This window comes from Canis lupus, chromosome 8, assembly GCF_003254725.2.
Source record: "Canis lupus dingo isolate Sandy chromosome 8, ASM325472v2, whole genome shotgun sequence".
Taxonomy (NCBI): domain Eukaryota; kingdom Metazoa; phylum Chordata; class Mammalia; order Carnivora; family Canidae; genus Canis; species Canis lupus.
In genome coordinates, this window is record NC_064250.1 from 50,214,405 (window position 1) to 50,239,632 (window position 25,228).

General features: G+C 46.1%; 1 protein-coding gene across 1 annotated transcript in view; it reads right to left on the minus strand.

The window, feature by feature from the left end:
• Positions 1-1,890: 1,890 nt before the first annotated feature.
• Positions 1,891-25,228, minus strand: part of POMT2 (protein O-mannosyltransferase 2) — a 41,586-nt gene continuing 18,248 nt past the window's right edge. The window contains exons 6-21 of the mRNA XM_025442443.3: positions 24,871-25,030; positions 23,454-23,560; positions 22,700-22,782; positions 20,137-20,246; positions 15,548-15,614; positions 13,153-13,222; positions 11,457-11,535; positions 9,928-10,079; positions 9,406-9,497; positions 8,252-8,328; positions 5,088-5,159; positions 4,722-4,781; positions 4,527-4,632; positions 3,494-3,634; positions 3,226-3,340; positions 1,891-2,391 (exon numbers count right to left, since the gene is read on the minus strand). Of these exons, the coding sequence (XP_025298228.2) occupies positions 2,286-2,391; positions 3,226-3,340; positions 3,494-3,634; positions 4,527-4,632; positions 4,722-4,781; positions 5,088-5,159; positions 8,252-8,328; positions 9,406-9,497; positions 9,928-10,079; positions 11,457-11,535; positions 13,153-13,222; positions 15,548-15,614; positions 20,137-20,246; positions 22,700-22,782; positions 23,454-23,560; positions 24,871-25,030 (1,597 nt within the window). The 3' untranslated portion in view covers positions 1,891-2,285. The remainder of the gene's footprint in view (positions 2,392-3,225; positions 3,341-3,493; positions 3,635-4,526; positions 4,633-4,721; positions 4,782-5,087; positions 5,160-8,251; positions 8,329-9,405; positions 9,498-9,927; positions 10,080-11,456; positions 11,536-13,152; positions 13,223-15,547; positions 15,615-20,136; positions 20,247-22,699; positions 22,783-23,453; positions 23,561-24,870; positions 25,031-25,228) is intronic.

Genomic DNA, 25,228 nt, shown 5'->3' on the forward strand with positions numbered 1-25,228 from the left:
ACATTTCTGCCAATTCCTGGGCATTGGAGCCCACGTTCAGAGCACCACTTTGATATCCCCTCTCCAGCATCTTCCACCGACTGAACCTGAGCACTGGAAGCTGCATCAACCCATACGGCCTTATCTTTGGAGAAGTGTGTGCCAGTCTGGGCTAAGGGGAAGAGGAGGGAGTGAGCTAACGATTCTTCTCTCATCCTTGGAGTGCAGTAGGAGACAGAGGAACCCTTTGTCCCCAGTGTGGCCAAATGAGGAAGGAGCCATAGGCAGGAAGCTAGCTGAGCTTTCTCCTTTCTCACCCTCACTTGGGTGGCTGCCCCTCTGGCTCCTTCAGAGTTCCTCCCTTCCAAAAGGTTCCTAGTAGGAAGTAAGAAGGTGCAAGGGGACATCGGCCACCTCCCAGTTGTCACAGGGCCATTGTTCTTGGCTGAGGGGCAGGCAGACTCCTGCATTCTCCCTCCAGGGGAACCCACCCAATGGCTACCCCCACCCAACTCAGAAGAAACCAACTCCACCTTTGAGGAGGAGAGACAGTGGTGGGGTAGAAGGGGTGAGCAGAGGTTCTCCATTCCTGCTCTCCTTCCCTTCCAGAAATGCAATTAAGCGCACAGCCCAGACTCAGCACACAGGCACTTCCTGCCAGGGGAAGTCAAAGGGGCTGCAGCCCTGGGGGAGGGAGGTCATCACACCCCAGATCTAATTAACAAACCTGTCTTGCTTTTGACATTGCTGCATTTCCTCTATTAACATTAATGATGGCTGGTCTGAATGGCTAAGGACGGCCAGAAGCTTCCCTCCCCACCGCCCAGTAGGTAGCACAGCCTGTCCCTGGGCCCAATTTCCAGTCTCCGTGGCAACCGCCTCCCGAAGATGCTTTAAAGAGCTCTGACCCTGTCAGAATTGGTGGGGGCTCCAGAGGAGGGAAGATGAAGTGTGGCAGGGCCTCATCATTAAACCTGAAAGCATCACAGTCCTCTGAGACAAAATACTCTGTCATCGTACCAGCAGGAGGGAGGCAGCCTGAAGAGCGGGCCTGGGGCTGGTTCGGTTCTGACCCAAGGGTTTTATTAATCTCTTCCATTTGAGGAGGAACTAAAAGAAACAACTCTGAGCTTCTTGCTTGGGCTTTAAAGTGGTAGAGAGCAGAAGCTTTACTGCAAAGACTCAGACCCCAGGTGCTCTGGGTCTTTGGGGAGAAAGAGATTGGTAAAATAGTGACACAGAGAAATGGAAATGAAATGAAATGCATCCAGGGCAGCAGGGAAGACTAGAGAAGTAAAAGTAGGGAATACCTCATGAGTGACAGGAACACCAACCCAACCCAGCACCACAGATCCCTACCCTGCTGCACACCAGCCTCGGCAGCTAAGAGGGCCCAAAGGTTCTCCCAGCCCTCAGGAGAATGCATCCACCTCACCCTCATAGCCAGGCTAGATGCAAAGGAAAAAGGACAGACAGCAAGAAACCACATCTGGCAAGTAGGGCCTGGGGACACAGAGCAGCCAAGGATAGGACGCCATTCCTCCCACCAGTCACCATGTGACTTTCTCAGAGATCAAGGAACCAAGGGCTGGTAAGTTCCTGGCCACTGGCTCCAGAGCCCAGTCCTCTGTGCACACTACAGGCAGGAAGCACAGCCACCTGCTGCCAGAGACTTCCCAGCAGCTGCTACCCAGGGAAGCAGCTGGGAGGCTGGCCCTCCTGCTCAGGGGCACTCAGTGGTATGGGTGTGTTCGTGGGGAGAAGGGTGGCACAGATCTGATGGCCCCCATCTGCTCTGCCCTTGGTGATATCCCAAAGTGGGGCCAGTGAGCTCAGCCTTCTTGGAGGTCAGAGAATTTTTGATAGCTCTTGCTTTCAAACCAAATCCAGTGTGAAAGAAATACCAGAAAATACTATGGTAGCCCTGGTCTATTTCTCAGAGTTTTTGACAGTCAGCTGTCCACAGGTATATGGGCAAATGAAGTCTCACACTCCCACACACTCACACCCATTCTCTCTCACATTCATCCTTCCTTAGGTTGCACACTCAGGGAAATGGGCCTGAGAGATGTTGTCCTCTGTTGCCAAGCCATTCCCAGTGGTGGAATCTCTGCAGACAGAGCTGTGGGTCTCCCTAGTGTTGGGTTAAATTCCGGGGAGGCTCGCAGAGCTTGGTCCTGGCGGGTAGCAGAATTCCTCGGGCTCCTCGGGCAGCTTTGCCCACAGCTGGGAGGTCCAGATCCTGGCTGCACAGCTGGCTGTCCCCAGAACGTTCCAGGACTCAGGCTGGAGTCCTTGCAGGAGCCTCAAAAGTCCCATGATTCAAGCCACCTTAGTCCTGCCATGGGACTTCCGGGGTCCTGGGCAAGGGGACCAACCATCCCATAAGCCAGAGGGTGGAAGAGGTAGAAGCTGTAAGAGAGAATCCAGAGGGAGGCAGTTGGCATCCAGTGCTGGGCAGGGGCAAGGGGCCCCACAGATCTTTGAAATTTCACACCCCCTGCTGGAGCTTATCAGCTCTTCTCCACCTACAAGGCCCACTCTTTCTCGTCACAGTGTCTGAGTTCACCATGTGGGCACACTAGTCTGGGAGCTTGGCAGATGCTATCTTAATAACAATGAAGGAAAGGGCTCTTCCCAGGAGGCCCAGGGGAGAGACCAGTCCCGGGGTCTGGTGGTAGCTGTTTGGCTCAGAGTACTTGTTAAAATGTGCATGTGCCCTCAGGTCACAGGCCCACCATTTCCTGTACACACTTTAATGCTGCCTCCCTGGCCCCTAAAGGCCAGTGACTCTCAATAGGGGATCTGTGAGGCTGGCAGGAAGGGGAGGCGGGTAGTGAGGCTTGCCAAACAACACCCTCCTTCTCTGGGTTATTCTGAGCCACACCCCACACCCCTCTCCCCACTCTCTCCCTCACCCCACCCCCTCCAGGGCTATGCAGTGGGGAGCCACGGGAACTAAAGAGAGGCAGCCAGTGTGCGAGGGTGGTACAAAAGCTGGGACCCGCTGGCAATAAGGAAGGATGCACAGTTAGTCCCAGGTTTCTCCTTTCCTACTATGCATTTGGGTTACCTGGGGAGCTCTGAAAACTGGCTCAGTTGAATCAGAGCCTCTGGGGATGGGCCCCAGACACCAGTGTGCTTTCAAAGCTCCCCAGGGGATTCTAAAATGCATCAAAGGCACAGAAATCAGAATTGTGGGCCAGGAGCAGGGGGGCAGCAATGCCCGGGGTAAGGGATATTCACCTGTAGGCAGTTCCCAGGAGCAGGCTCAGGATTCCCACCATATATACACCCCTGGCCAGGAAAGAAGAGGCCAGACTCCAGGCACAGAGCCGCAGGAGAGTATCCCACAGAATTCCTAGGAGAAAGAAGAAAGAGACCTAGCATTGGCCTAATAGAAGATGACTTCCCAGGATATAACACAAAAGAGCCACCCGAGGTCAGGAAGCAGAGACTCCCCCTCAGTGCTGCTCCCCCACTCTTCTACCCAATCCCGGTAGGCCGCGCTCACCTGTCAACATGCTGGAGAAGAGCATGGCTGGGAAGTAGTGGTGGAAGTAGAGGATCCGGCCCATCAGGAAGAATGGGAAGTAATGGAGCATCCAGCCGAGCAGGAGCTGACCGCCTCCTTGCAGCAGGACCTGGGACAGCCCTGGGCCCCAAGCAGCGCAGCTTAGTCAGCAGCCAGGGAGGGGCAGAGACCCCAGGCTTTTGTCCAGCTCTGCCCTTCCTTGCTGTGTGACTAGACTAAGCCATGTCGCCTTACTGAGCCTGCCTTCCCTCATCTGGAGCACGCTAAGCAAGCTGCTAAGCAAGCTTACAGCAGCTGGAAGACATAAGCAGCTGGCCCTCAAGAGCTCTGATCACCACCTGTTGAGAGAGGTCTCAGCACCTGTGCAGGTGCACCAAACAGCAGCAGGAGGCAGTCCAGCCTCTAAAGAAACCAAGATGCTGCACGCCTCACAGCCAGCTGCTCCCACCCCACTGCCATGTCCCACATCTTTGCTGCCACATAGATTTTTGCAGTGCCAGACGGGGCAAAGGTGAAGTCAGAGATGAGGATGGAGGGCAGAAAGGGGGTCTAGGGCTGTCGCTGTTCACACAGGAGCTACACAGGGTAAAAAGAGCCTGTGGGAATGTCTCAGGGGCTGTGGTCCCTTCCCCACTGGAGGACAGGGCCATGGAGCAGGGAGGGACAGAGAAGGAAAGGTGGGCAGCTCTCTACAGGACATAGAGGCTAAAAAGTGAGGGCTCTGTAGTCAGACTGCTCGAACCTCAGCTCTAAACTTACTAATATATATCCTGGGACAAGTCTCTTCTCTTTGTGCCTTTGCCTCCTAAGTCATAAAATGGGAATTAAGAATGGTCTATTCTACGGGGGTGCTGGAAGGATGGAGTGTTTAACATAGTCCTGGGCTGTGGTGACTGAGCTTTAAAAAGCAAAGGAGAAGGAAAAAAGTGAGGGATGAGGGCAGAATGGCCCATCGGCAGTGCAGGTTTGGGCCAGCTGCTAGGTCAGGGGAGGGAGAGCCCAAGGGACTAACCTTCAACCTCCGCAGGCAGGTGGGTCCCTCTTTGCACAGCTACAGCAATGATGCTGCCCAAGAGGAGGTAGAGGGCAATGCTCAACAGATTCAGCCACCAAATCACCTGCATGGGAAGGAGAACGGGTGGGTGAGAGGAGAGCCCCCCAAGGGTCCAGGCTAAGGGCCCACGCAGGGAGTGTGCAGGGTACTCACCGGGTTGCCAAGCAGATACACGCGGAAGTCTGTATCATTGATCCCTGAGAAACGCAGGCCCTGCAGGGCAAAGGACACCCTGCTGATCCAGGGCCCAGTGTATCCCAGCCATGGGTGCTTCGGCAGGGAGGAAGACCAGTTACCTTCCACAGATAGGGGGCCTGGGCAGAAGGCTCAGAAAGTGCCGATTCTATGTGAGCTCTCTGGGAAGGCCGGGTTGAAATCAGGACAGAGAACAGAGCCCTGTCTCCGGCCATCTCATGCCAGGCAAGGCCTTGCCCAGTCACCCCACCTTACCCCCACCAAGTCTCAATGGTCTCTTTTTTGGCCCTGTTTCCTGGGAGCAGCTCCAGCCTCAAGCCCTACCTGATAGTTGATAGGCCAGTGCCAGGGTTTGGACGTGAACTCATTGTCCTTGGGTTTGAGACCATTGTTCCCCTGCAGGAAAACGGCAGAAAAGCAGCTAGTCAAGGCAGAGATCTAGAGGGGTGCCAGAAATGTGGAGTATGTATATTCTCACATATAGCCAGCTGTCAGGAGAAATCTCCATGTCTCTTGCAGAGAAGAATCTGGTGCTTGTTCTCAGTCACTGATCACCTGCTTACAACTGCCTACTTCTCCCAACACACAACCTTCCACTGCCACCACAGACAGTCCATTCAGACCCACTACGCTTGAGAGAAAGAAGAATGACATACACTCATCTTCCAGACCTAGGAGAAGGTTTCAAGAGGACTAGTGGGAGATACAAAATCAGGATGACTTGTGCCCTCCGACTTGTGGTTGAAAGCCAGTTTCAAACACAAAGCCAGACACTCTGATGAGCTCCTGGACTTGGAAAAAGTTACTTTAGTCTAGTGTTTCTCAGCTTTTTTTTTTTTTTTCTTGTTCCTCTTGGGACTTCTTAGACATTTTTTTCCTAAATGCCTCCCATGACATTTTACCACCACAGCTATATTGTAAATGTGTTTACATACTGGATGACTACGGATGCCTCATACATTATAAAGTTAAGAGTTTTTTGCCCTCCAAGAATCTATTTTACCCCCTGGGGGTGATATTATCCCCATTCAAAATGCACACTTTAGCCTGAAGGACCCAGACTCAGCCCATTTAATCCAGTAACCAAGACTGTCCAACAATCTGCCTCTCTATGCCAAAATCAGGGCTTTTCAAAAATCAGAAGGAAAAGATCAGGACCCTGGATACTAAGCTCCAAGACTGGTGTCATCCTGATTATCAGAACACATTGAGAAGGCACTTCCCAAGAACAGGAGTAAGGTGCTATGAGTTGGGTCAGGGCTTCTCTAATGAAGGGCCTCAGAACGAAGAATGAATCATCCTGGGCCCCAGAGGAGCTGCTAAGGAAAATCAATTCCTTCAAACCAGTGTAGTTCAGTCCCGGGCTCGGGGATTCCAGCCAGAGTTATAAACAACCAGAGGCATCTTGTTGATTGCATTAATCTCAGAAATCCAGCGCCTTTACTAATCCAAGAAATGCAAGGAAGGAAAAGTATATACCCATTACAAGCCTATGCATTTATACATAATTCTCTATGCTTAAAATCTAAAGTGGGCTCGTTCCAGCTGACCTCAGGAGACAAGGCAGCCTTTTCTGCACAGAATTCAGACCCTCCATTCAGTGGGCAGAAGAGCCCTATCCCATGCAGTTTCTGTCGTCTGGACTATTTTGATCACTCTTCCCTGACTCTATATTGGTTAAATAAGAAAGTTCCCTGATGCACTTTTACTCTATGGCTCTACCTCTTAGATAATGAAAGAAAAAAACGAGGCTATTTAGACTTAAGTCTTAAAATTCTACCCAAGACACAGAATGATATTTTGACTGACAGGCACGAATTCAAATAGCTATGTCATCAGGCCACAGTGACAGTTACAAGCAGGGAGTCAGAGAAGAAGTGACCTGGAGATCACTTAATGTCAAGTCATCACCTCTAAATGTACAGAAAGGACATAAAATTTGAATTTTTAAAATCTAATCTGGTGAAATAAGTCAACTATATTTACTGAGTACTGCTTACATAATCACTTCCAGGAAAGTCCACTTGACAGCAACTCAGCAGGGGAAAATAACCACTACACCTCCCTGTGACACTGTGGGTGGAGTGATAATCACACACCTCCCTGTGACACTGTAGGTGGAGTGATAATCACATACCTGGCTAGAGATATAGGGATTCTTAAACATCGTTCCTGCAGGACATTAGCTTTCCATAAACCAGAGGAAAAGCAAAGGGTTTCTCTACTGAACAGGGGAGACATTAAGCTAGTGGTAGAACTTTCTCAATTTAAAAATCTCTCTCGGGCAGCCCCAGGGGCTCAGCGGTTTAGTGATGCCTTCAGTCCAGGGCGTGATCCTGGAGACCCGGGATCAAGTTCCACATCGGGCTTCCTGCATGGAGCCTGCTTCTCCCTCTGCCTGTGTCTCTGCCTCTCTCTCTATGTCTCTCATGAATAAATAAATAAAATCTTAAAATTAAAAAAAAAATCTCTCTCAATTGTTTTTTACACCTTTGAGGCTAGGACTGCTGTGAGAGACTAATGATGGAGAGTACAAACAATGAGTCTTACAAAAACTGCAAAAGACTCAACCATGCTCCTAAACAGTTCCCGTGTCTAGGAACATGAGTGGGCACTTTCTGCTATAGACAAACAACATGCTCAGATCAGCTATTCATCTTAATTCATTCTAGTTTCATATAATGGAATGAACTATCAATTTCTCAAGATCTTCAACCAAGAGCACTCTGGTTTTCAGGGACTCTGCCATTTGAACAGATTTGAGAATCACTTAGAAGCAGAAGAATGTAGGGGCACCTGGGTGGCTCAGCCAGTTAAGTGTCTGCCCTTGGCTCAGGTCATTGATCCTGGGGTCCTGGGATCCAGCCCCACATCAGGATCCCTGCTCAGCGGAGAGAGTCTGTTTCTCCCTCTGCCTCCCTCCACTTATGTTCTCTTTCTTGCTCACACACTCTCTCTCTCAAAAAAATAAAATCTTAAAAAAAAAAAGACAAAGCGGAAGAGTATAGAGGTAACCAGCACTGACTCTGAAAGCCTGCCAGCCTGGCTTTGAAGCCTGGATCCACCTCTTTCATTTAGTTCTGTGACCCTGGGCAAATTCTTTAACCTCTCTGTGCCTTGATTCCCTCATCTCGAAAGTAGGGACAATAGTCTCCGTAGAATAGTGATAACTATGGAATAATAGTACAGTACAAAAAAATAGTACAGTACAGTGCTTAGAGGCATCTGACACATAAGAGCTACATTAGTGTGCATTGGTATCTGCTGTCATCACCATCATTACCATCGTCATTGTCATCATCATCACCACGACCATTCTGTGATAAAGGAAATGCCTTTGAAGACCCAGTAATCCAGGAGTGAAGGCCCTTTCAAAGTCCTCCACCAGGGGACAGTGGATCTATACCATGGCTATTGATCTATGATGCAAATTTGTGGATGGCCAAGAGCTCATGGAGAAGCCTTCAAATAAGAGGGGGCCACAGTACCCGGATCATCACCATGTGGGATTCCAGCAAGATTTCAGGAAAAGTGGGCTGTAGCACATCCAAGCTGATGTTTGGCACTAGACAAAGAAACGACAGAGAAGAAAACCTCAGTGACATGCACATTCTCACAGCTGTCCATAGTACCAAGACTGCACCTGGGAGTCCGAGTATAGATTTCCTGATGCACTGGCTTACAAGTAGAGAAAAGTGCTGAGGAGACAGAAGAAAGCCTGGTCCAATCCTCGATTATCCCTTCAGTTTGTGCAAATCACTTATCAGGCATTTGGAGAGATACAAAGGCAGCAGGAGATGAACCCTGTCCTCAGTGCTGCCACTGCTCTTGGCACCATCATCCTTCAGTGTGGAACAGGCTCAAATGCTGCTCTCCCTGCTAGGCTGGTCTGTGAGGACAGGGACCAAGTCCACCTCATTCACTAGTGTTCCCTGGGGCCCCGAGGCTTCCCACTGGACCCACTAAAGAGTGGTTTAATTAGTTAATTAATTAGCTGGTTGGTTAAATTAGGTAGTAAGAAGAATAAGCTGGGAAGCACGGAGAAAGGAAATGAAGCAGTAGCTGGAAAGGGGTGGTTGAGGAGGACAAATGGTGAATCTAAAGACTACAGAGTTGAAGATGACACTGATGTAGAGAGGTCAAATCGGAGCCTGGGAGTATAGATGTGGGGCTCAGATCAAGGGCCAGGGCTTTCTGTAAAAGTGTGGGCTGGTTGTGGGGAGGGGAGAGCCCTACACAGGGGTGTAAAGGGAGAGCACTAGCCTGCTCTAAGCCTTGAGGGTGGGAGGTGTCCACGGTGCATGGTACAGAAAAGCCCAGAAGGAGATGAGACAGAGCAACAGGCACCACAGGCAGCAGGGAAAAGTGTCAAATCCAGCCAGAGGCAAGGGAAATGAGAAGAGATTAGCTCTGGCCCACAGCAAGGTCACTGGTCACTTCAGGGGTAGTTTAAGGAGGATGGGAAGTTTACATGGATGGGAAGGAAAAGGAGCCACCTATTGAGACACACTTAGGAAGACTCGAGGTTCAAAAAAGGCAGGAAATGGCAACAATGAGATAAAGTGGCAACAGAATCTATGAAAGTTGATTTTTCTAAGACAAGAGTTACTTGTAAATGTTTCCAGGAAGTAATCTCACTCACATTTGGGATTGATATGGTCCTCCACATTCCAGATAGAGTTGAGGGTTTCCTTCAGGTATGGGGTACAAGTAACTTCCAACTGTTCCCAGCCCCTGTGAAAAGCCGTCACAGAGGTCTCAGAAGATGTGAAACTCACCAGAGACTTGCATGTCGAATCTCTTAAAATTCATAGAACACAGAGGCCATGCTTTTTTCAACTTTACTCTTTTATATTCCATAACCATCCTAGGAGGAGTCTAGCAAAGAGTATTCTTATTTTAGAAAGGCCCAGAGTATTTAGAAGGTCCAGCCAGATGAACAACTATTCTGCTCAACTATCAGAAGCCATAAAATACCAAAGAACTCTGGAGTTCTATGCTCTATAACACACCCGATGCTTTTTCTCACTTCATCTGCCACTAAAAATATGAAAACATGAGGTGTACACTGACAACTGGGAAATAGAAGCTTCTGGTATACTCCTTGTAGTATGAAAGGAAAAGCATGAGCCTCAATTGGGACACTGAAACCCCAGACACTCACCACTTGGGCAGGACCTTTCCCGAGGAGCCCAGGACACAACCTGTGACCAGATGGATAAGGCGAATTCGACTTCTCAGCACCTTGATCCGGTTTCCAAATTTTCTGTTTATAACCTCAATCCGCCAGAAATCATTTGAGTCTCCTGTCCCGTTCTGCCACATAAATCAAGGAAAAAATAGAATGAAAATAAGAGGACTTTAGAGAAGATCTATGGGGAGAGGGAGATGGCCACCCTTTCAGACGCCACCATGTTACTAAACGGGCCTCAATGGATGAGATGGGAAAGGGAACAAGAGGGCAACAGAAACATCCCAAGTGATGGACATTCCCCCAGAGCTCACTATCACAACCAAGAAAAGTACTGTAACTCCTGCAGCCTGCAGTCCAATTTTTTACTTCATAGGACTTTAAATTCTAAACGTATGTGGGGTTTTTTGTGTTTTGTGTGTGTGTGTGTGTGTTTTGTTGTTGTTGTTTTTTAAAGATTTTATTTATTTACTAGTGAGAGACACGGGGGGGTGGGGTGGGGGAGGCGGCAGAGACATAGGCAGAGGGAGAAGCAGGCTCCATGCAGGGAACCTGATGTGGGACTCGATCCCATGACTCAGGATCACGCCCTGGGCTAAAGGCAGACGCTCAACCACTGAGCCACCCAGGCGTCCCTAAACGTATGTTTCTGCTCTGAAACCAAACTCAAGACATTACCTTGAGCCAAAAGAAATAGACTTTGGCCATTTGTACCCATTACTTGGCCATGTGGACACTCACTCACCTAAGCCAGAAAGGTCTGGCTTGGAGATTGTATTTTGAAAATTAACACACTTGTGTCTAATTCTCCTCAGAAGATGCCCACAAGGAAAAGATGAGCTGTCGCTCTAGTACTGTGGGATGAGCAAACAGAAGGAAGGCTGGGAAGTCCACCTTAAGGAGCCCATAGCTTTACTGATGCACCAAAACCCCTGCAAGGGAATGTAAGATAGTCCAAAGTCTAGCTGCCCACTAGTTGTTTTGTTTCCAAATGACTCCCCAAGCCAGAAGTACTCCTAGAGTTTCTTCTATTAACTGCATCATCCCAAGGTAGTAGAAGATCTCAAAGCAATGTGGCTAACCTCCCCCTGCAGAATAGGGAAGTAATCCTTAAAAACAGCCAATAAGGATTTGGGATCTGGCAAAGAATAAACTTTCATATTCACCTACGATCATTTTGCGGGTCCATGGCTTCGATGTCCAATGTGATTTAAAAAGGGACCCAAATAGTATTCATATGTGACATTTATTGAGTGTCAGAACATAAAAATGGCATGGTTATTATGGAAGGAGAGAGATGGAAACAAATAGACTCATAGGTTGCTTTTCCCACAGCAAGTCTAGCAAAGAAGTTCCCAGTGTTACTAGAGTCCCATTCTCCATGCAACCCATCATCCTTAGGAACATTCCAGAATTCCAAGGAAGATGTTTTCTGTCACATGGCTCTGAACCAGGCCTCACAATATTTTTACATCCTGCTCACTCTCTAGTTGCTCACTTACTATGCCATAGCCAGTGACCTGATAGTGCTTCCGGGTCAGGGGGGCCTCATGATAGTGACTGTGTAGGTTCCGAGAAGTCCTAGAAGTTAAAAGAGAGAGAGAAACACCATTATCCTGGAGAAAAGAGACGTGCAACATCTCCTCTTTTACTGAGGATGTTCAGAGTAATCTGTTAGTGCAAGAAAATTAGAATTTGAACTATGAAATCAAATGTATCAGGATTATCTTGCCTATTTACTCACAAAATATATCCAGAGAGTCAGAGGATTGGCCAAAGCAGCAGGGACAGATGGGAGGAGTCCTGGACTATGCCAAGAAAGGGGTTAACTTCAGGAGTCGGGGATGACTTACCACATTTGGTGGCTTTGAAGCACTTAGCTTGCCTGACTCATGAGGCAGCTTTGGGGATAAGAAATTAAGACTTATAATCTACACATGCCTGAGCCATGTAAGCCTCCTCCCTCCTGTTTAACTCTTTCTGCCCTCATTACCAGTCTTACAAAGTGGAGATCTATGGGGGAAGGGGGGATTCTTTTGGCTTTTATTTACTTTGTACGTTTTATAACAGTTCTTACTTTTACCCACAATAAGAAGTAAGTGTTCAATATAAAAATTCTGGGAATTTCCAAAAATAGAAATGTCCTGATTTTTTAAAAAAAAAACTATACTTGATGATTCTAGTACACAAAGGCTGCAAGGCTGCTTCTGACATCTATCATTCCTGTTTGCTCTTGCACATGGTGCCCTATTTCCTTGTATGCTTAGTTACTTTTATATGTATTATTCACTGTCACTGAAAAACTACTTGAGGGAATGAATAGCAATGTCTTTCCCAAAGAGGATTTACATTTGCTTTTAGCCAGGCACCTAGGAGATATTACCAAGCTAGGATTATGTTCATTTAAATTCATGGCCTAAAGATTTTGAGACCATTCAGATGAAATTAATTTGGGCCACAAATCCATGTGAGGATCAACTGGTAGTTACAACTTTTCAGGAACCAGAGATACCCCCTCCTCACACCGCTCCCCCTGATCAAGCCCTTTGGGGTTTCAGGTTTGGGGGAAGGATCACTTAATAAATTTACCACTTTGGGCATGCCTAGAGCTTTGAATTCACAACTCTTTCCCTCAAGGGGCAGTCAAAACCAAAGACTGAAACTCAAGATTGTGGGATCAAAGCAGAAGTCGCTGCAGCATCCTACTCATTTCTCTGGATTCACACACACACACCCCACCCCCGCTCCTTCACTTAAATTTTGGCCTAGTAACTCTCTACTGTCTTGTTAGCTCTTTGATGCTTTAGATGTTCTCATATTATTCCAGAATTATTTGTTATTTTTAGTAAAAACATCACTTAAATACACCAGCTTGCCATAATCTCAGAAACAGATTTTTATATCTTCCTAAAGGCAGCTGCTTGAGAAGCTTTGGGTAACTCAAAAATTTTTTTTCCTCTAGAGAAAGGAAAACTGAGCAGTACCTTCAAAGTTCAAAGCCCCCCAAAGCCAAAATAGACAGACAAAACTGACTTATCTCACCAGACTTCATAAAATGGATCTCCTATTCTAGCACAGCAGCCTTGTTCTATTTATTAAAGCCTCATTCAAATCTGACTTTTGTTTATTTCCAGCTTAGAAGAACTCCTACCTTTGGCACCCATACCCTCACTCATCCCAGACAGCAAATTTACTTACTCTTTGTGTTCTAGCCGAACGATGTCTCCATGTCGTACAAACTCCACTGGGATTGAAGGATCCAAGGGATCTGCCAAAAAGAAACAAGCATTGATATCTGAAATTATTCACTCATTAGGCAGGTATGAATTGAGGGCCTACGAGAAAAAGTTATAATATAATACTGTAGGCACTAGAGGTACATACAGAGTGCTGGGCAAACAAAGAGAAAGGCCCCTCATTGTCTCAGAGAAGGGTGTCTCAGAGATATGCCTGAAAAGACTCTTTAAGGAGGGGAGAGTTTTGTCAGGTCAACAAATGGGGCACAGTTGTATGAAAGAACAAAACACATCCGATTGATGGCAAATGATTTCATATGAGTGGGTGGGGCAGGACAGACCGTGGGAATAGATGAAGGTATGAACAAGTAGGGCCAGACACTGGATGCCAAGCTAGGAAATGTGGTCTTTATCTGACAGGCACAGGAGCCTCCACAGGAGGGTTAAGTCAGGAAGTCAAAGAATAAGATTTTCCTTTTAGTAGTAAAAATACAGTCTTCTAAAAATTAAGTCCATGTAAATGACCACATGCCCAGCTGTCCTCAGAGTCCAATGTTAAACCCTGCAAATTCTGGTCAGTCATTATCTTGTCTCTGGCAACAAACTTGCTAAGTGTGAGGCAAAGAAAATGATGAAGTGACAAAGAAAGGGACCACATGATCTAGAAACCAAGTTGATCAGGTCTGGCAAGGCAATAACAATGGAAAAGGAGATGGCAGCAAATCAGGAATACAAAAGGATCTTTGCAAACTTCTCCCCAACAGTGAGACACTAACACTCTGGTCAGGAAAGAGAAATGAGCCAGAACAAATCACTAGCTCTTAAGAGAATCAGAGAACTCAAGTGTAGAAATGACCATTCCTATGTGGACTTTAAGATCTTTGAAGATTAGTCAGCAAGGTGACAAATCAAATGAAGTTTCATTTCACATGGAGGTGGCAGAAAGGGGCGTTTGTAGCCATCAAGAACACAAAGACCTAAATAAATAAAATCACAAATCAGAGAGAAGTAGCAATCAACTGCATAAATACAATCAACCATAAGAGAATCTTATGAAAAACTATATGCCAATAAATTGGACAACCTAGAAAAATGGATAAATTTCTAGAAATATATAAACTACCAAAAGAACACAAACCTTTATAGTCTATATGGCTCCCACTTTCCAAAGTGCTTGTAGCACTCTTCCTTCACACAGAGCCTCAGTTCCTTGGGGGGAAATGCAACCACCCTAACCTAGAAGCCACATTGAATAACAGATCAAAGGTGTTCAAAGATTTGGTCCATGCCTATATAACTTTAGAGGTAAGTCTTGTCTCATAACTCCTCACTATGACAGGCCATTATGTTTGTTCTGTTGGATAAAATAATCAATACTGGTATCATAAAGGTATAGAAACAGACTCTGACCAATGGTGTCCTAACATATATTACTGAGGATTAGGAGGCAAAGCCAGTGGTTGTGTACATTTCTAGTCTCAAGACCATAGCCACAAGAGGTGGGGAAAGAAACAAAAAAGGTGAATTTAGATGAATAGCTACCCACTGCCATGCAAAGGCTCAGGAGCAGCTGATTCAAGATAGGCTGAGAACCAGGTGGGGTTTACTGAATGCCTATGACACAGGACAATCAGCAGGGGCTCAGAGGTGAGCAAGAAATGCCCTCTGTCCTCTTCTCAGCTGCAGCAGAAGGTACAGCCTGCAGGTAGCTACCTCCCTGACCAAAGAAAGATCTTGATATAGCCCATGTCATAAAGTCCTGAGAGCCCAGTAAGTGTGCTTCAGAGCAGCTTTGCCCAGGCCAATCAGGAGCAGACCAGCAGATGTTGAGTGAGGGCTCAAGTACCAGGCTAGACAAGCCCAGCCATAAGCCCCGAAATCTACAATTGACTGGTCCAGTCCTGGGATGACCAATGGGTACCAATACTCTATCACATCAGGACAACTTGAGCTGTACTATATGCTGGGGTCTGCAAGGCTATGCGCTCTCATTAGAAATGAGAGCAGCCACTGTGTACCCTCAACTGGGGGACTCAACCAGGCCCTGGCAGCATGTACAGGTGACCAGTCTGGATTAAGTTTGAACCTTGGCCCTTCTCTCTAGCTTCAACATGACAGCTATTAAGAGTGAGATCTTATCTGTCTTGCTCACTGTTTATCTCCTATGTTGACAACAGTGCTTGGAACATAGTAGGTGCTCAATAAATAGCTGTTGAAAGGATAAGTGAGATCAATGAAGGTATTGCCAAAGAATGCTCAGGAACGCCCATCTCTGTACCATTTGAAGGCATGGGAAATGTTAAAAATGGCTCAGAGTAAGCAATAATGCAAGAAACATCAGTTCTCTACCACATTACCTGCATTTGTATTATGTTTCTTAATAATCCACAGGTTGTTGTAGTCCTTGTGCAAATAGGTGGTGACCTGGGATGGGGAGTGGAGAAGGTGGGAGGGAGAATACCATCAATATCAGCACAGTCACAGGACAATCAACAGCAAACCAACATTGCTTAAGCCTCTTTCAGAATCCCTAGCCACCAACCGGAGGGGTCATGTTTCCCAGTGGGGTTCAGGAGTAGCACTGGTGAGATTCCCTCCTTCTATCTACATTTAGAGGGTTCTCCCACAAGAGCCTTTTTGATTTGTATCTTTGTATTTTTCTACATCTTATCTTTAAGATTTCAGACTCCAGGCACTCCAGGCTCAGTTGGTTAAGTGGCTGTCTTTAGCTCAGGTCATAATCACAGGGTCCTAGGAAGCAGTGAGCCTGCTTCTCTCTCTGCCTATCCCCCCTGCTGATGATCTCTCTCTCTCTCTCTCAAATAAATAAATAAAATTTTCAAGAAAATAAAAAGATTTTATTTATTTGGAGAGACAGAGTGTGCATGAGCACACAGAGCACAGGAGCAGAGGGGCAGAGGGAGAAGCAGAGGGAGAAGCAGAGGGAGAAGCAGAGGGAGAAGCAGACTCCTGGCTGAGCAGGGAGCCTGAGACAAGGCTCGATCCCAAGACCTGGAGATCACAACCTGAGCCAACGGCAAGTACTTAGCCAACCGACTGAGCCACCCAGGGGCCCCAGTGAATAAAATCTTTAAAAAAAAAAAAAGTTCCAGCCTCCTAGAGGAGGAACTATGATATCTTATGTAACACAGTCTCCAGCACACAAAGAGGATTTAGTGCTCTTTAAGAAGTAATTAAGACCATGCCTCAAACTTTCTAAATGAAAAATTCATGTTATATTTTCTGGAATGTTGCCATATGAAACTGAAAAGTTCCATAAGTATCTCATCCTAGAAGCCTGAAGTTTTAGCCCATAACTGTTTTATAGATACTGATTTTTTAAAAATTAAATGTGTGTGCATGTGAACATGCATGTAATGCTGTGACAAATCTAACAGCAAAAACTTGGAAACAGTCTAAATGTCCAATAAGAAGGAACCACTAACACAATAATACATCCACAGGAGAGAATATTACACAGCCACAGAAAATGTTTCTGAGCATTTTTTACCAGCATAGAAAAAGGCTTATAAAATGCTGATGCTGAAAATGGCTGCCATTTATCACCATGTACCATTCTACATACTGGGCAAGTCTTATCTTTATGCCATAGGCACTATGGTTATCCTCACCTTAGGACACTAAGGTTTAGTAATTTGCTCAAAGTCATCATAGTCTATCAGTGGAGAGACAGGATTCAAACCAAGGCAACCAACTCCAATGCTCCCAGGATAGAGACTAAACACATACAATTATGCCAATTATATAAACAAGAACATAAATATCCAGAAACAACAGAAATATCCAAAGTGAGTTTTTGTAACTCCAATTGGACAAAACATGACTGATTTACTTGCAAAGAAATTTAGAATTAGCATTTGGGGAAAAAGTTATGTATGTATTATGGCTACTTTTACTTTCTTAGAAAGAAAAATCAGGAATCACAGTATTAAGAATATATAAGAAACTGGGATGCCTGAGTAGCTCAGCTGGTTACGTGTTAGACCCTTGGTTTTAGCTCAGGTCTTGATCCTAAGGGTTGTGAGTTTGGCCCTATACTGGGATCTACGCTGGGCATGGAGCCTACTTAAAAATGAATGAATGAATGAATGAATGAATGAATGAATGATAGATAGATAGATGATAGATAGATAGATAGGTTGATTTTGGCAGCCATAGAGAAATTAAGTCCATACTCCTAAACAAAAGTATACAGTATACAGAGTATACTAGCTGTATACTGTATACAAAGTATACAGAGTGCACTAGCTTAGATTTGTTTAAAGATCTTAAGATCTTATGGTGCTCGTGTGTGTACTCTGTGTATTTTTTTAAACAAAAATCACTATTAAAATTCATATAAGAAAAATGACTTCCTTACTATGAATATAGTCCATGGTCTCTTTCTCCCATTGGAACATTTGTCTTTACAACAGATTTTTTTTTTTATAACACAAGGTCTCCTAGAAACACTAGTAACCTATAACAACAGAATGTTGTACATCAAACTATGTGGATAAACACTGATCTTCTGGAATTACATGCAGCTTTTGTGTTTTTTTGTTTGTTTTTTGGGGGGCTTTTTGTTGTTCTTTTGTTTTTATTTTTCTATGTTTTCCAATTTTATTTTATAAATGTTACAGTTTAAAAATATTAAAAGTGGACACTTCAAGTTGTTGACAAGAGGCTGAGGGCCAGGGCAGTGAGGGCCACTAGAGGTGGCTTACTCCAATTCCCTGGTTGGCAAATGAAGAAACCCACTGAAAAAGGCTCAGTGTGATTCAGCCATGAGAGCCCAGACTCTTCCATGCCTTGGCCCCACATGCTCTCCCTACACACCATCATGACCTCACACCTCTACACATGGGCTGCTAAGTGTGTAACACTAGGACTAGTGTAACAGGGTCCTCGTCTCCTTTTGCACAGTGTAAACATTCTTGGCCACCACGTCTGTAACTACCTTCTGCATGACAGCTGCAGCTTTCCACAGAAAGGCTAGCTGTGATTTTCTGCCCTGGCTATACATTACAGAGAGCTTCAAAACAAAATAGAAAGGCACAATGCATGGGCTCCATCCTAGATCAATGAAGTTAGAGCCACTGTGTGGTGCCCAGGCATTAGAACATTTTAAAAGCTCTTCAGTGGGTTCTAAGTGGTAGAGACAAATGGAGAATCAAGAATGGGAAACTGATACTAAAACCCAACACCTTGGGCCAACTTTCTGATCAACATAAACTAGTAAATAAGGACATAATAATGATGAATTTTGAGAAGGAAAACTTTTTTGCAAAAAAATCCAGTCATTTTGCAAGAAGAGAAACAATGACTCCAAGCTTCTCAGCACAACAGCCTGCCCTGCAGCCTGTACGCCTCGCCTCGCCTCGCCTCTCCTCTCCTCCCCTCTCCTCTCTGTTATGGTGGCTGAGAATTGGGGCCTCATCATTTCTTAGAAGTGATGCCAATTAGTTATGAGGCCCCGTTTACTGTCATTTAAAGGCCTCTTTCTTAGCCCTCACCTTCTCTGAGGCCTTTGCAGCACCTAGACTGCAGACCTCCTCCTCCTGGGGATGCTGTCTGCCCTGAGCTCTCTTCCCACCTCCCTGTCCCCGTCCTCCTTCTCAGCCTCTTCTACTGGCACCCCCAGAGTACTTTACCAGTGCCTAAGTGTTGCTACCCCCTAGGGCTCTTTCGCTGGCTCTCCTCCTTCTGCACACCCTTTCTGGGCAATGCCACCCATCCCACTGTAGCATGTCACCCATATGCTACCCACTCAGATCTCCTTGAGATAAGCCCCAAACCTAAAATACACAAAGAAAACTCTCTCATCTCCAGAGCTGCTATTCTTCCTCCATTTCTGACTATGGTCAAACAGTATTATCACACATACAGCCTTAGATAGAGCTCACCCCTGCCAGCTACCAGTGATGGGGCCCTGACACTGACCTGTAAAGTGTTTCCTGAATCAATTCTCACCTCTATCCACAGTCTTTACCTCTATTCACCATCCTCTGTCATGATTATTGCCTCCTAACTGGTTCCTTGCCTCTAGTCTGCCCCTCCTTTCAATCCATCACCCTTCTGCTGGAGTTATCTTTCTAACCTAAAAATGTAATCACATCTTATCGTGTCTTAATAAATCTCAATGCCTCACCAGCATCCACAGAACAAAGTCAAATTTACTGTAACATGGAAGGCCTCTGCACAACCTGGCCTCTCCAACCTCTCCAACATTCAGCTTCTCCCTCTTAGGCACTGTCCATCACAGCCACACCCAGCATGCGCAGACATGGACACAGGCACACCGTTGCTCACTCACTCAGGTAATACCTATGGTTAATCCCCCAGTCAACACATGTATTACCCTCATACTTTTAATCTGCACAACAACTCTATGATGGAGAAAGGCACCATTTATTTTCCCCAACTTAAAGAGGAAGATACTGGAGCAGAAAAAGGTCAAGTAACATGTTCAAAGTCACACGTCAGAGGAACCAGGATTCAAACCCAGATAATCTAGTCTGGTTTCCAGGTCTGTGTTTGCAGCCACAAGACTTGACCATCATCCATGTCGTGTCAGGCACCACGCCGGACATTCAAGCCTTTCAAGAGCTAGCAATTAAGTAGCAAAGACACAGGAGGAAGTTAGTTCTCACAATTCAGTGTGAAAAGGGTTACCGCATAGGCTCACAAAGTGTGCCAGGCAAGCCTCTCATGCAAGAGGCACCTCCCCCAATATCGAGTACAGGTGGGTTATGATGATCAGAGGGAATGCTTGCACTGAAGCCTAAAGAAGCTGGAGTTAGCCAAAGGAAAGAGGAGAGGGTGCAGGAGGAAGAATGTTTCAAGCAGAGAAAACAGCACAAGTAAAGGACGAGGGCAACAAAGAGAAGAGTGGGCTCCGTCCCGGCATAGCCTGGTGTTGCTGCAGTACGAGAGGCTCACTGACCTGCTGCTGGCGGGCGCCAATGCCCTCGGGGTAGAGGTGCCTGTGGGAGTGGAGATAGCCAATGGCCATCCGCAGGTTCTTCACAGTGATCACAGAGCCATAGGCCAGATCTAGGAGAAGGAAGACAGTGGAAGGTGTGAGCTGGCACAAGGCTAGTGGCTGCCCTGGACTGGGAGGGGCCTCTGAACCACAGGACTCACTAAGCCTCTCACAGACTGCACTGGGCCCAGGTCCACCTAAAGCGAGACACAGAGGTGCCTTCTCCCACAGCATCAACTCAAGTGGGAGGTCACTACAGGGTCTCCCTTCCTTCCTCAGGACTTCAGAAGAAGCTGGTATTAATAGTGGTATTATCAAAGCTCTATATATAATAGCAAGAGATTAGAAACAGTTTGTCCTTCAAAGTCTATATATACATTAAACAGAATAAAGAAAGCATTCCCTATCTTACCTAGAATATTCTTCAAGATAGATACAACCTTATGATACACCATTAAGATAAATTTCACTTTTGTGAAATCCACTTGTGCTTTTTGAATCCAATACTATATAAAATAACTGTTCAATGGTGTTTGGGTTTTATTTTTTTAATTCTGAATTAAAGAAAAAAAGAATAAAGAGTTTACCCAAGAATACCCACCCTGTCGGCCCTATATAACTACAAAGTCTCTTTCCCTCCTTAATGTCCCTCTTCTCAGTTCCCTGTAACCTGCCTGTCTGCCATTCCCCAGCCCACTGAGATAGGTCTCGCTCCATCAGTGATAGGCTACCCAGGTCTTCCTTTGCTCGTTCATTTGGTCAACAGATCCTACCAATTACATGGTGGATCCAAAGATAGAGGAGGTCTGGCTGTGGCCCTGGGAGAGCCCAGTCTTGGGAAAGATAGTTGCACACACCCATGAGCACAGGACAATGGGCAAATGCTCCAGCAAAGGGGTGACAACATGTGATGTGATGCGAGTCTGGAAGAGAGTAGGATGAATTCTCATGCAAGAGTAAGGAGAGGCTGGCTTGATGGAAGAGATCACAGCTGAGCTACGCCTTTAAATCATGAGAAGGAATTTGCTAAATGCCATAGCTCCATTTTTCTACATTCACATGAAGGCTAGCATATGCAACCCTGTACACTGCTGACCACCTTTGCTTCTGGAAATGCTCTGTTCCCCCTTCTCAACCCACACTCCCTCATGGACTGTCCTCTGCAGCCTTCTTTCCTAATCCGCATTCTTCTATACTCCCCAGTTACCTGACCTCAGCCTTGTTCTCATTCTCTTTCTACAGGTTCCTTAAAGATCACAGCCACTGCCACAGTATCATGTTCCCTCTTAGCTGGCTGATTCCTCCTCTGAAAGCATCAGCTGCAAGCCCGCTGGCCCATTGCATGGATTTCCCCAAGCATTTCAAGGTCAATCTCTCTACAGTAGAACCCAATATCTGTCTCTCTAAACCAACTCTTTTACCTGCTTTCCTATTTCTCATTCTATGCACAGTCTTGGTAGGTCCCCTTTGACCTAGGCACTATGCAAGGCACTGGAGAGACTAGAGGGTGTTGTTGTGCCTCCAAGAAATAATTACTTGGACTCAAGTCCTCAGTGACATCTTTCCTCCTCTCTTTCCAGGTCCAATCTCCCTTGTCCATGCCCATCTGCCCTACTCCTATGGCTGCTACCATGATGCCCTGCTTGAGTCCTCAGAACAACTTTCCAGAAGCTATCCCAGCCTCTAATCCCATCCCCTTCCTAGCCATCCTGTATTCTGCCATCAGCTCCTCCCTGCTCAAAGGCCTCCACTGAGTCTCCACTGCCTGTTTAATGAAGTCAAACACCTCACTCAAATGTTTCAATTCCTCATAATCTGGGCCCAACCTACCCATTCTTCCAGGGCCTGACTCCATAGCCTCTCACTCTATGTACCTCTGATGCTCTCCAACCCCTTAGCAGAAATGATCTCTTGCACACTTTGATCCACATAGTTCTGTGTTCGCTCTTTATATACTTAACACACACCAGATCCTCTACTCTGCAGGGCGTCCATCTAATGTGGCTAACATGTGCTCACTTATAATCTGTGAGTAAGTGACTGGATGTGAGGGGTACCTGGGTGGTTCAGTCAGTGAAGCATCTACCTTTGGCTCATGTCACGATCCCAGGGTCCTGGGGTCAAGCCCTACGTTGGGCTCTCTGCTCAGCAGGGAGTCTACTTCTCCCTCTCCCTCTATGCTCTTTCTCTCTCAAATAAATAAGTAAAATCTTAAAAAAAAAAAAAAAGTGACTGAATGGTGAGTTAGAATATGATGGTGACTGATTACTAGCATCAGAGGGCCTTGTCCTTTCACCAGATTCTCTCTGGTTGCCTTCCCATGCAGCTGACTTGGATGCTTCCAAAGCCACAAAGGAGAAGTTATTCTTTACAGACAGTCCAAGAACTTGTGGCTGAGGGCCACACTTCATGTGATCTAACTGGATCTTTCTCCTAGTTTGTCACCTACAGGCTAAAATAACCCAAGCTATCATACTTGTCTTTTCCAATTCACCTACCTTCGTAAAGGCCAAGAGATACTCACGTTCGGGGATGGAAGCATTGTGAAGGTTGTTGCCTGAAAGCCGGGCCTGGAAGGCAGAACTGAAGAAGCCATCGCCAGGACCACTGTGGGGAAAGGAGCAGAAGAGAGACAAGCTCATGGAGAGAAATTCCAATTTCCTGGGAGCCTTGGGAAGAGCCCTGCACAACTAGTTTAAAAGAAGTACAATGGTAGTGGCAGTGTAGTATCATGGGACAGACACAGGTGACAGAGTTGGAGAATTGGGGGTCCAAATCTCAACTCAGCCACTTATTAACTAGGTGACCTTCAGAAGTACCTAACTTTGTTTTGCCTCAATTCCTCATTTATAAATTGGGGATTTAAAAAAATCAAAAGAACTAAAAACTCATAGTAATTAAGTGAGATAATATGTATAAAATGCTGACATTTGATAGCTACTTGTTAAGTGGGATCTGCAGTTAATGTTACTGAGATCATTACCCTCCTCCAAGTGCACACCTTATTCTGGCCCACCTCTGCTAAGCACAGAGACTCTGTTTAAGGATAAGGGGCAGTCTGGCTATTAGGAAATTCTCCTCTTCCTTCAGGCCAGGGGGCTGGCTTTTCTGAGCCCTTTAGATACCCAAAAGATAGAACATAGGAGGAAACAAACAGATAAAACCCATCAGGTCCCTCTAACATCCCAACCACAGACCCAGGAATCACATGGCCCACCTGGGGGGTTGAGAGGCAAGAGGAAGACCAGAGGCAAGAGGCTGGAAAGGCTTTGCTGTACCTTTTGTTCAGCACCATGAAGTGAATGGCATAAGTGGCCGTGTAGAGAGTCAGGGGCAGTGCTATGAGGCACAGTATGCGAGCAGTCAGGTGCTTTCCCACAGTCACCTGCAAACAGAGCCAGTGTGGAGTGTTGAGCATAATTGGGGCTTTATTCTTATACCTTAGATGTGCATTACATGTAACTTTTTATGTATAAGTCAAAATCATCAAAAATTAAAAAGCTAACAGCCAACAAGAAAGAATATGTGGAAACCCTAGTGTTTCCCTAACATTCCACCACCCAGGCACTACAGAGGGTCCAACATGTGCCAGCCCTCTGCTGCCTGTGCAGGCCCTCACCCAGGACCCCTGACCGTCCCTGCATCTTCAGCCTCATCATTCATCAGTCCCCTCTATATCCCAGTCACACTGAGCTCCTGCATGGTCCCCACGCTTCCTGTACTGTGCCAGCTCTACCCATCACATGCTTAAGTGGTCCTCATCTGGATTTCAGGACTCAGCTTCCTCCCAGAAGCCTTCCTGGACCCTTAAACCTGGGCTCATGCCCTCACAGCACTTTTTGATTGGACTGCAATCGCCTGTTTACTTATTTCTGTCTCTCTATTATCTCTGGAAGGCAAGAATTCTTATTTTCTTCATCTACATATTCCACGTTTCACACTTAAAGGGTAGTCTGTCTATATTTTCTGAGCGAATAAATGAACTTATCAAGACTTTGGTTCAGAGGTGATGGAGAAGCACTGTAGCAAAGTAGTTTAGGTCTAGCGTCAGCCTCCTCTAAGTCCAAATCCTACATCTACCTTTTACAACTTGTATGGTCTTGGACCTATTACTACCTCTCTAGGTCTGGACTTCCTCATTTGTAAAGAGAAGGTAATAACTACCTATCTCACAGGACTGTTAGGAGAGGTAAATGAGACAGTGGAGGTGAAGCATTTTGCACAGTGCCTGGCATAAAATCAGCTCCTAGTAAATAATACTTTAATAAAGGCCCTTACTGGTCTCTAAATCTGGAGACTCTGGGTCAGAGAAAGAAAATTGGGAGTTCAGAAAGTCATCTACCCATTTTACCTAAGGTCCCATGCAGTCAGTGTCTGCCATATATTTAGCATGAGCCCAGATGGACAGACTCCCCTGACTGGGTAGTTTGTAGAGCGTTTAAAAAATATCACAGAAACAAATGCCAAAAGAAAATTTCAAGGATGTTAGTTCTTCCTCTCCCTTTAAATTCTCTAGCTGCTGAGCCTGGCCTACTTTCTGCTGTCATGCTGCCTACAGAAAATGGCCAGATCCAGCCTACCTCGGGCCCAGAATATAGCCACTCCACCACCTGCAGCAGAGGCAGAGAAGGGCTACTGGCTCTGCTGAGCAATACCAGGGAGCAAAGACATTTCTACAAGCACTTCGGTTCTCACCACTGAAAGACTGAGGTCTCCAAACAGGTGCCAAAGGTCTGAAATGGTGTTCCACCCCACTTGCAGGATGATAAAGAGGCCAACAAACTTGACCCCTAAAGCACCAGCCAGATTAATGCCAGTCAGGCTGAGCCAGAACCACCAGGGGGCAGAGAAGGGCCTGTAAACCAACAAGACAACAGAGTTCAGTTTGGCAGCTGGAACCAAACTCAAAAACAAGAGCAGCAGTGGGGAAAGGCAGAGGTTCTATGACCCTGAGAAGCTGTGCCTGCCCTCTTTTTTTTTTATTATTTATTTTTTATTGGTGTTCAATTCACTGCCCTCATTCTTGAGAGCTCCTAACTTTAGGAGACCATGG